Source organism: Watersipora subatra, chromosome 8, assembly GCF_963576615.1.
Source record: "Watersipora subatra chromosome 8, tzWatSuba1.1, whole genome shotgun sequence".
Taxonomy (NCBI): domain Eukaryota; kingdom Metazoa; phylum Bryozoa; class Gymnolaemata; order Cheilostomatida; family Watersiporidae; genus Watersipora; species Watersipora subatra.
Genome location: NC_088715.1, coordinates 17,714,970 through 17,727,119, shown reverse-complemented (window position 1 = coordinate 17,727,119; position 12,150 = coordinate 17,714,970). Strand labels below are relative to the sequence as shown.

General features: G+C 35.7%; 1 protein-coding gene across 2 annotated transcripts in view; it reads left to right on the top strand.

Annotated features, from left to right (window-relative positions):
* The window catches only part of LOC137401589 (uncharacterized), a 66,934-nt gene that overhangs the window by 29,968 nt on the left and 24,816 nt on the right, over positions 1–12,150 (top strand). For both annotated transcript variants that reach the window (XM_068088017.1, XM_068088018.1), the window contains 2 exons: positions 3,873–4,142; positions 8,159–8,284. In XM_068088017.1, the coding sequence (XP_067944118.1) occupies positions 3,873–4,142; positions 8,159–8,284 (396 nt within the window). The remainder of the gene's footprint in view (positions 1–3,872; positions 4,143–8,158; positions 8,285–12,150) is intronic.

The window sequence follows — 12,150 nt, the reverse complement described above, 5'->3', positions numbered from 1 at the left end:
AAATCAGGTCAAAGTAATGTCAATCAGACTTGTATTTATAGCTAAATATAGTTGTAATCCATACTTAACACAGGGTTTGTATTCTATGCATACAGAATCCATTGCAAAAACGAAAGCAGAGGCTGTCTCAGACCCTGAGAATCTATCGATGTAGGTTAATCATATTTTTCTTGTTGCATGTATTCAAACGGTTTACGTTGCCAGAAGCATTTTCTAAATATATGAAAAGAATTCACAATCAATTGAAGGATAGTCAGCGCCTTTACCAAATTGCTGCCGCCCATTTTCTTGCTCATCTATTGAGTCTAAACAGCATTGTATGCCACCTGAAACCTTGCCAGGCTGTGTGTCTGTAACCAAACAGTTTTCACTAATCAAAGGTAGACAAACTCTTTAAAAAACAGGTTTTTTCATAGACCAACTCATATTTGTCACAGTTATTTTTGAAAAAAAACTTGGATTTTAAGATTGATGAAAGGTATCACGAATAAACTATTTAGTGACGTCAGAAAAAGTGAAACCATCTGGTAAGATATTATTAGAAATAAATACCACAAACATTTTTTCAATGGAGTTAAACTCCTTAGAAAGAAACTTAAAAATTTTTTTAGTAAATTCTATCCGAAAGTATGATATTTTTCTATCATTTGTGACTGTTTTTGATGTTTGAGGTGATCTGATCGCCAGGTCTCAAGATTAAAATCAACAAAACTTGCTCGTGGTTGAAATGCTCAGAAAAAAAACGAAATGACTTCACTAGTTGATATCATTACATAGTTGAGATCGACTATTGCGTTCAAGTGTCAGCATTCTATTCTGTCGGTCGCTTCACAGCTATAGACATGATCAAACATTTGCTTGATCTGAGCATTTTAACCACGATCAAGTTTTATCGATTTTAATCTTGAAACATTCTGGCAGTCAGATCACCTCAAACATCACAAAACAATCGCAAGTTATAAAAAAGATATTAAAAGTTTGTGATTAAACCTACTAGAATTTTGTGTAATTTTTTTAAATTTAAAATTGATATCTCAGTAACCAACTTAAAGTTAGTGGGATTGAGTATTATGCCAGTTGTTTTTTGTTATTATGCCTGAACACTCCTCCAATGGCTCAGCATGCACCCTCAAAATGTTAATTATGTGATGAATATACCACAGAGGTTTTTTGTTGGCACATAACAGAGAGTGATTCAATTTGGTTAGTAGAGCTTGCGGCAGTAAACTGGCATTGGACTTCCTTTGAAGTTTATTACCCTTTCACCACGCTGAGAAAAAGTCACGCTTTGCAGTGAATCACGCTCTACAGTTGGCTCTTGCTATTACTAGCACTCCCTCTAATGTCTTCAACCGTTTGCTTGACAGAACTAAACTGTAATTAAAATCCATTGTTATCTTTCATGGAACAATGGGTGGCTATCCGATGGCGTGGCATATAATCTTAAGTAGCTCTCAACAAACAAAGAGAGACAAACTGCAACCACTAGCTGTTTTACCTGACAGAGAATGCGCTTGAGACAAACGCTATTGTTTCCAGGAAGCTATTTGTAACTATGTGAAGTGTCTTTTTGAGTCGGTTTGGCTAATTGATTCAATAATCTGATGTTATCACTGTGGAAGCTGTATGACTCCCTACAAAATCCTAAAAAAAGATGGCGATAGGGAACAGCTACGGTCTAGTGGTCTTGATCGTCAAACAACAGGCTGAGGCTCACTTCCCAAACAAGGCAACCAGGGGTCCAGGAATGACATCCAACCTTTTACTGTTCTCGGCATCTGGGCATGCCTCTTGTTGTCTAGTTGTAAGGGATCTCTTGCCACAGGACTCAGACATGTCCAGCCAAGATCGGAGAGCAAGTGTTTATATATTACTTTTCTTAAAAACCCGCAGTCTCTGTTTGAAGTAAGCTAAGTAGACACCATCATTGACCTTGCAGTATTGCTCACACAACAGAAAGGCAAATACGTCACATGTGAAACTAAATTTAAAAATAAAACATTTTTCTATGATCGTTGCTCAAAGTCAACACACTGAGCTTTTGTTCTTTTCCGTGTTATGAAACATATTTTCATTGGAAAATTCAGGGCGTAAAGTTTTATGGTTTTTATGTAAATATAAGCAACAAAATAGGTTTGTATTTTTTGTAAGGCTCCACCCTATCGTTGGAATCAAGATGCGAAAAGCTGTAATCAATTTCAATTTTGCCATCATCTAATGGTAGTATTTGTAACACGAAATAGCACCCTTACATATACTGTGCATGTACATGTATGTCTTGAGTTTTAGACTTAGACTTGTTAGGGAAATTTTAATATGACATAGTTGGCAGCTAAAGACTGCCTATCGGAACATATTTAAAAATTTTTTTTAATTGAGTCAAGTAAATATTGTGGTGGACGATCTCGAGATCAGAGCCTGATCTATAGAAGAAATCGACTCGAGGCAACTGACGCCATGATTGGGCCGAGCCCTGATTCGGCAGACGACACACCCCTAGTAATACTTCCGGTCAGCCGAATGTCGACTGTTGAGTCGACCATGTTATTGAAGAGCCAAGATAAAAAGTGTAAATGATGCAGCAGAAACGATCACGTGGAGAGCACCTGAAAGTCTACCATCATGCAGCTTACTATGTTTGTTGCATCTTGAACTGTACTCATATATGTTTACTGCAAAATATATATTCATTTGTCTTTCTCTCGAGTGGTTTGTTTTTTGTGTAGCAAGTAGAGGAACTTGGCCGGTGTTTTTAAAATATATAAAAATAATAAAAGTAACACAACAAAGTAAAATTAAACATAAATAAACTTTCCCACAATTTACGAACATTTGTCATTTTTCTCATATTTCATGTCTTGCTGGGAAACGAGCAACTAACACAGTTTCATTTAAAATTCACTCATTGTTTGCAAAACCAGCAGAAACCTTTCATCTCTCAACTCAAGTATACCTAACTGTAAGTTTCTTTGATATTCATAAAGTCAGAATAAATTAAATATGACCTCATTTAATTTCTCATTATAAAAATGAATAGATCTAATCAAGCCTCTTTAAAGAGTTCTGTAGATTTAGTCAGCCAGTAAAAATAGATATTTCATCAACATGACTGGATGTTATACTACCTCAAATCTAGCAATCCTGTGTATTTGAATAGAAGTCAGAGACAGTATAAACCTACTTCTTTACATAGAGGGATATCTTTATTCAGTTGTATTTACCAGATTCTCATAAAAATATACAACAAATTTTAACCTTTTCTGGAGCTGAATATCTGTTTAAATAATGGGGTTAATTATGAGTCCCCTTTGAATGTTTGATACGTTTTGCTGCAGGTTTTTGGTGATTAGTAATTGTATGCCAGAGTGGTAATTTTTGCTGAGAGATCAGCGACAGCAAGCGCATACATACAAGCTTTAAGCGGATGAAATATATTTAACAAGTATTAACTGTTCCCACATTTCTCTTTTTTGGCGTGTAACTAAAAACATTTTGATAATGATTAATTACCAATAAAAATTAATACATAAATAAATTGTCACTTATTACGTTACGAGGTTGTAATTGAAGTGGTCAATTTTTTGTGTGCAGACTCTTCATTTCATCAGTAGTATTTGGAAAAGGTTTAAAAGTTGAGTTACTTTATAAAACTCCTGCTTTGGGCTCTCATTTGGAACAAAAAGACCTTAGCCAGATAAACTAGTACATTGTTTTTAACTGCCACAGAGTGAATCCTGTTTGACTATAAAGTTGATGCAGGCCTAAATAATCTGTGTAGTAGCAGCATTTGGTGCTTATTCACTTTTGAAACAAGAACTTTAATGGTCCACCCAAAGAGCAATGTCAATAAAAACTTTGTTTCAATTTTTTAGATGAGGGAACCCCAGCATCAAGTCCTGACCACGAGAATGCCAACATGATGCCTTATCACTCAGAAGAGAGTTACAACTCTCAGCCAACTCTGGAAAGGTCTGGTAGTAGCGTACCACACATGTCATCACCTACTGATACAGTGGACACTGTCATTCACCATTCCCAAACAGGAGCTAGTAACCTCACCTATGACACTCCGATGCGAAGGTCTCTCGGTAACTTTGAACCATTGATCAAACCAACAGAGCCTCTGCACCCACCTCCTCAAGGTAAGACCGAATGGAAATGAAATGCGTTTGACACGGTTTCACGCTCTAAAAAAGCTGATACAAATCTGCGACGCCGATTACGCTTTGCTCGCAAAATATCAGGCATTGATTCTGTGATGTCTGGCATGACAATACATTTATGAAATTGTTGAGTTGATGCTTGCTGAAGCCTTTGTTTTCTTTAGTTAGAGCTTTTGACTTTAGATGGTCCGACCGTGATAAGGATAGTAACATATATATTTACACAAACAAGAATGATAACTTTAATTAGGTAGAAATATTTGGATCCAATGACATTGCCGCGAGGTAAAAGTCATGCTATTTATTTGGCCGGCATCTTAATACTTACTACCAAATTAATTTCTTTATCTTGGCGTAATTACATATTTGATAAAACCTATTATTTGACAAACACGCATATAAATTGCTATAATTTTTTGAACCACTCGGTGTATAAGAAGTTGTTGATGCAAAATTAGTCAGGATAAAATGTTATATTAGCTGAGGCAGTAAAAAACGCCAGAAATGTGTTACAGAATGAGCTCGGACACTCTTTGGCAATGTCCTATGTAGTATTACTACTCAAAATAAAATAACAACTCTCAGCAATACTATTGTTTAATAACAACCTCCCAAAGTCTATTGATCTACAGTTAGTGAAACCTTCATTGCAGAGCTGTCATGCGTCTAATATGACTGGTTGTAGCTATAAAAAGAAATTCGATAAAAAGCAGTTTTTGCAAAGTGAAACTATGTTCAAGGTAGGTTGTAAACATATACATGTACTCTATTGGCAGATGCAGATGCATGCAGATAATCGTTTCCTTTCGTTTAAGTACAGATGCTGTAGACTAATTAATCAACTACTTTTAACTACTAAAAAGATTTTGTGTAATATTATAAGACTAACAATTACATGTATGTGTCTTTTCTAAATATATGTGGCTGTCTAATTTTGGTTCTAAGTGCGTAGCAATTACCTTGGAGTTACCGACAATTAGTTTGGAGCTAAAACTAGAACTTTTTCGAATTGGGCAGCACTTGGAACAGTGAGCAGCCGTCCACTTCAACTGAGTATTTTTGCTACAGGAGACCAGAGATTGAACTCAGATGTACAAATAGATATTTTTGGAATTATTGCATTGAAAATGAGAGAAATATGGTATTTTGGTAAATTAACAATTCTTAACAGATCTGGATGTCCAACCTACATCTCAAACTTAAATCCTTCAGTTGTCAACTATTCAGACTAGAAGTGATCAACCAGGTTTTTAAATGCCAACATCAATTTGCCTCGAGGGGGAACTTGACATTTTTATGGCTTTCTCAGATACATTATAACCAAAAAATGTTAGAAATAAAAATATTTTTAGAACATAGAAAGTGCATGTAATGAATTGAGAAAGATTGAAGTGCCATACCAAACTGCATTTGGACATTCCAAGTGGTTAGCCGTCCAGCATGAGCAGAGGAAACTTAAACTAACAGATGTTAGTAAAGGGTGATTAGTCATCAAGTATTTCAATGCTTTATTGAGCATCCAGAATGATATATCTATGAAGTTTTAAAACATTTGTTTCTGGCATGATTTATCTTAGAGACATACAGAATGCAAAGGAGGAATAGCAATTATTTGATATGCAGCTCAACCTTGTTTGTCCAATGCCCTTCATCATGAACAAGCCTTTTGAAATATTATGATTCGAATGTCAAACAAAAGTTTGGAAATGAAACACCCCTGAAATAGGTGGACAATACACGATGACAATGCTCGACTGCTGACTGATGCTCTATTTCAAATTAGCTATTCAACAATTGGCTAGCCTTTGATATAATAATGTTTTTTTGGTGTTAAAATAGATACAAATAAAAAACATTCTTTTGTGGTTTTGTATATGGTTTCTGATGGGTTGAGCTTTTTATTAAAAGCTAGAAACAACAAGCTATTTTCACATTTTTTATTTTATTACTTAACACAAAAAATTGAAAAAAATGAGGCTGGGATACAAATTGCTACTAGGAAGTGTTTATAAATACTCAGGGTTCTTTATATATGAAGTTCGCATTGCAAAATAGTGTGACATTTCTGGGGAAAGTTGTTTCTTATAGTCCTGAAATGGGTGAAAATTATTTCCACCTTTGTAATGAATGAAAAACTGTTTCAGAAATCAAACATATCATTTTTGAACAGCCTTCTGGAATAAATGGTAGTTCCAAGCTGAGGTCAGCTTATAGGTATCAGGGTATCTTCAAAGGTAAAAATAAGGTTTCTTTTATTTTTTGCATATAATTATTTAAAACTATTACTTTTTAGAGATAAAAACAGTTGTTACCAGAGCAATAGCTTATAATAGTCAAGATGAAAAATCTGTCCTTCTTGTGACCTCTAACTATAGCTAGGTCACCTGATGAACTCCTCAAAACAATATTGATTCAATTTGAGTGCTTCATAAAGGAGATATGAGACCCAATTCTTTCATAAACAAACGTGCTGACACATTTGTAAAAGTTTTTCTATGACTTGGTTGAACTTGTATGTGATTTTTTTGTTAAATCGTTCTGAGCTGTCTAAATCTGTTTTAAGGAGATAGCAAAATTATATGCATTGTGATAATATATTGATTTTCACATGTAATAAAGATAAATAGAAAATTGCTTTCACTTCGTTGATTCCTAGACTAGAGGCAAAAGACGTTTTGAATAGTCATAACTATTGCAAACTTCCTACTGGTTGGTGCTGCCTCCCAAGTACAGATCTGCTCACTGGTCAATGTTGCAACTGCTTTCGCAAGAACTTTCGCATATCCTTGAATTTTTATGACTTGCTCTAGATGTCAAAAGACAAGTTCAATCAACTAAATACTTGAACAAAGACACCTACTAGCAACTACATGTAAATGAACAGGTGGTTGCTAATGGCAAGCCCTATAGATGCATGGAAACTGAGAATGCACTCATATGTCCAGCAGAACAGCTCTTAAAACACAAGCTGAATATTCGCTTTGATTTAACCGAAAACACTTATACTCTGTACTACTCTCCATCTACAGAATGCTTTCTGAAAACTTAACGTGCTCTTTGGTTAGTCTGAAAACACTTAGATTTTTACTGCACTTCATATAGTGAGAGCAGCCATAGCCTTGAATGCCTGACCTACAAACAACAAGTTGGGTTCAATTCTAAAAAAGGTCGCTGGGGAACTGAAACGACATCTACCGTAAAACCTTTAATTGAGCGCCATGGCGCTCTATTTTTCAACCCTTCCTCTATAGTGGCGGTCAATTAGAGGCGGCGAGTCGAATAGAGGTTGGCAGTGTATTTTTCAACCTTTTTCTTGTAGTGGCAGTGAAATAGAGGCGGCGTTCAAATAGAGGTGGCATTCAATTAAAGGTTTTACGGTAACCTTCAGTTGCTCTTTGCAGCTGGGTATGTCTTGAGCCATTAAGGTTTCCTTGCCACTGAGAAAACTTGTTTAGCCAAGATCATACAGCTAATCATAAAAAACACAACAGCTTCTGCTTGCAGTAGGAAGCTGAGTGGACACAGCTCTCAATTTTTAAAGGTGTGCTTGCGCAGTCTCTAGTTTTTAGAGTTGTGGCTGGTGCAGGACTAGCTGTTGTCGATATCAACCTTCTTTGCCATTTTACTTACATACATTTTAATGCAGGTTGATTTTAGTCAGAAAAAGGTCTGTCACTTTCAGCTTAATTGGGCAACTGATTTTGCAAGTTGTTACTCAGTATATGATTTGATCAACTTCTCAAGTTGCTGTAACTATACAGGGTTTCAGTCATGAAGCTGATTCTGAAAACATGCTTATGGTTATCATAAGGAAAGAAATTCATAAATATACACATATGTTTTCTCGGTTTATCATTTACACATTTTTTGAATTCCTTGCTTTGTAGTTTGATTAAGCTGAAAACAGATCACCTGCTGAGCTAAGTCAAGAAGGAAGTTCGAGATTGATGACTCACAATTGATTGTCATTCGAAACTTTTGTTGTTGTTATATAGATATAACTGAAGAGGAAGTCAGCCCAGAGCGAAACTCAGAAAGCCAAAAACTGATGAACAATAATTCGATAGAAAAGATGGTCATAACCAAACCAAGAAGTCGAATCAGACGAGCTCCAAGCAGAGGTACAGTACTACCAGCAATTCTTGGTTGGCGACATTCTCTCTTTTGCTTGGGACATCAACAGTATAGCTTAAATCATAACTGTCACGAACAACTTTTATCGTATTTTCTAGGTAAATCAGACACGCTGATTCCAATTTTGTACTCAAAATAAAGATTAGTCCACTAACTTTCAGAGTAATGAAGGCTTTTTTACAGCGTTTTAATATCGGTCTCGAAAACAACACGATCGGCATAACAAGCTCCGCCCATAAATACGTGACGTAACCTAGCTTTTTAGGAACAGAAGTTACGTAGGGATGTTTAGACCGATTTAGAATAATAGAGATGGGTGTTTTAACATCCATTAATATCTAAATTCAGCATTAAAAATAATATCAGTCTTTTTTTAAAGGTAGATGAGCTATTTAACATTGCATATTTAAAAAAGCGCGATAATAACGCTAGCTTGTGATAAAACCGCGCTTTTTGAGCTCATTTTTCTTGGCGTCCAGCCCATTTAAACGTCATGTAACAAGCTACGAGCGATTTTAAATAGTTTATATACCTTTCATAAAAAATTGAAATTATTTTACAGGTTGGATTTAGATAATAATGGGTTTTAAGACACCCATCTCTATTATTCTAAATCGGACTAAACATTCCTAACTTCCGTTCCTGAAAAAGCTAGGTTTCGTCACATATTTATGGGCGAAGCTTGTAATGCCGATTGTGTTGTTTTCGAAAGGGATTTTGAAACGCTTTAAAAAAGCCTAAATGACTTTGAAGGTTAGTGGACTAATCTTTATTTTGAGTACAAAATCGGAATTAGCGTGTCTGATTTACCTAGTAAATACGATAAAAGTTGTTCGTGGCAGTTATGGTTTAAGATATGGAGGTCTAAAATCTGATTCTATTAGCTGACCTTACCGTGACCTGCATTTTGACTAATGGAGTGAAACCCTTTATTTTGACTAATGGAGCGAAACACTAGACTTAATCTCCATAGAGGTGGAAAATCTTCATAAATATGCAAAACTGGCGTCTTTAGTTTGTATAATACCAATGGGCAGTTCAGTCGGTGAAAGTCACACCTGAAACCCTTTATAACATGTATCTGGTAGTCTTTGCTATAATAAAAACTGCAGCAGTTCATCTGTTCAAAGCAAAGGTTGGATGTTAGAGGAAAAAGATTGCATTGTACATGGTTCAAACTTGGACATTCAACTTAGCAGCCAGGCACACTATTATCAGTGCCACTCTACCACTTGTACTAAGGATTAATTGCGCGCATACTTCTTACAAACTGCCGATCTCTCTTGGCGCGAAACTGCCTGAGTACTTGTTTCTATAACAGTTGTGTTTATGATAGCTTATTAAATTGGCCAAATAAAACCAATTTGCGTAAAGTCTGAATACACAATTGGAAGGCTTATTAACTTGTTTGAAGCAAATGATTTAAAAATAAATACTAAAAATATATTTAACCAATCGAAAGACAGATTGATCTGCTTTATGATCCTGATTAATAATTACTAATAGCACTGTTTTGTCATGCGTGTACGTCTTTCTTCATTATGATATAGTCAATATATTTTCACTGCAGCAATAAATTCTGGTAATTTCTTAAAACAGCACACATGCTTTTTTAACAAAATTAAACTAGTTTTGGTACTGGTGAAATTGCACAGATATTTTAGAAATATCTGATATCTGTGTAACACATCGATCTTCAACTGTATGCGTACCAGTGTTGGGCCAGTATGTAATTTAGTGCCGGATCGGATATTCTTGCACATTTTCATCGGTTTTCCCGGTATCGGTATACTCGGTATTTACCATCTTCGGTGTCCTTTGCCAACTAAGAAAGTTCGGTATTGTCGGTACTATTGTTCGGTATGTAGTTATCAGTGTGTCTTTAAATGGTTTAAACTTTAAATCATAACTGTCTCGAACAACTTTTATCGTTGTGCAAAAAGTAGCCTGTGCAAAAAACATTCTTTAGTCAGCAGTATATTGTTACGGCAAAGAGACTCCTTGTTTTAGAAAGCCAAAAAAGAAAAGAAAGATGAAAATATAATTTTCATGATAAATGTTTTTATTGTTTATTCTATTAAAAAATATCGTTATTGGTACAAACATTATGTATAATAAAGAACATCTAGATAATGGCAAGAGGCTCTCTTTGTTAAATATACTGAAACAGTTTAAAAAAATCTTACTATCACATATTGTAATCAGGTAATGTAATCACATAATTATACGCAGTCCAATTAGAGTCCAGTCCCGTTAGAGTCTTTATACATCCTCCCTCTGTGGAGAACTCCCAAACCTTCGAGGCTGGTGGCATTATCAATGTAACGTAATATAATAGTAGATACAGTAAGCGTGGAAATCTTCGTTGAATTTGTTCGCCAATGCGTGCTGAGATTAGCATGTTCGTCTCGAAGCGTTTTAAAAATCTCTCCGGATATCCGTATAACCATTTACCGATAGGCTTTTACGGATAAATACCGATCATATCAAACCGGCCGCGGATACCTAGCTGACACCGAAAATGATTGGTTTCCTCGGGTACTGAGAATCCCTCGGTATCGGTATGAGCGGATAACCCAATACCGACCCAACACTAATGCGTAGTAGCTGAACTTCACAACATTCAGCAAATTTTATTGGAAAGTATCGGCATGTTCATCATTTATGACGGTTGCTGATGTTTGAGGTGATCTGACTGCCAGAATGTTTCGAGATTAAAATTGATAAAACTTAATTGCAGGTAAAACAGATGAAAATTATGTGCCAAAATGAAGTCACTAGTTGCGAGACTACCTGTCTCTCCTGTTGTTGAGTTCGAGTGGCTGTGTTATGCGTCTGTGTTATGTCAGTCTTTTTGCAACTATAGACATCATATTCCGATTTTCCCTTAAATCTGAGCATTTTAACTGTGATCAAATTTTATCAATTTTAATACTGAAACATCCTGGCAGTCAGATCACATCCAACATCAAAAACATCACAAATGAGAGAAAAATATTAATACTTTTAAATACAATCTGGTAAAATGTTGTGCAAGTTAGTCTTCTATGACAAGTCAGTCCATAGACCTACAGTAAAGATCAAACTGAGGTGTGCTTGTTTATCAAAAACGCGTTTGTGGGCGTCACTAGTCACCCTGATAGCTAAAAAGTATAAGAAACCTCAGTTTGTGATCAGTTGTCTAAAATGTTTAAGCTCAAACAGGTTGTTGCAATATAACACAACCAGACGTAACTAAATAACCATTGCTCATAATAGCCGACAACCAAAGCTATCGGTTACCATGGCAACTGACTACTATTAGACTAGTAGCCGTGACCGCTGTGAGCAGCAGATGGCACTCGTTCTTTTATTGCTAGGCTTCGGGTGCAAGTCCCTTTTTGACAGTTTTGTAGAGTATTTGTGGCACTACCTATGAGTCTCTCAAACCACAAATAGAGAAACAGTCTATTATCCCTGTTATAGTCATTATAAACCTTTAGACCTTATACACTGTACTAGGCTGTGTTTTTCCTGTCGAAGACAAAGACACATTCCTGTTTGCTGCACAAAAAAGAAAATTATATTTTCTATTAAAGTAACTCTGTAAGGTTGACTGCACCAATAAGTCAGACATCCCAAGGGAAAACCTTGAGACTGAAAATATTGCTCAAAAGAGATAACATTATGAAATACACCTCTTTTTTGTTGAGAGTTTAAACGTTTTGATCTTTGATCGTGGTAAGCCACAACAAATCGATGCAAAAAACCTGTAAAAGATATCTAAACTGCCCTGGAGAAATACTTTCCTATGCCCTAGTACTTTTGATGCAGTTGCTTAGAGGAAGTTGGTGAACCTAGCACTAGCCATCAA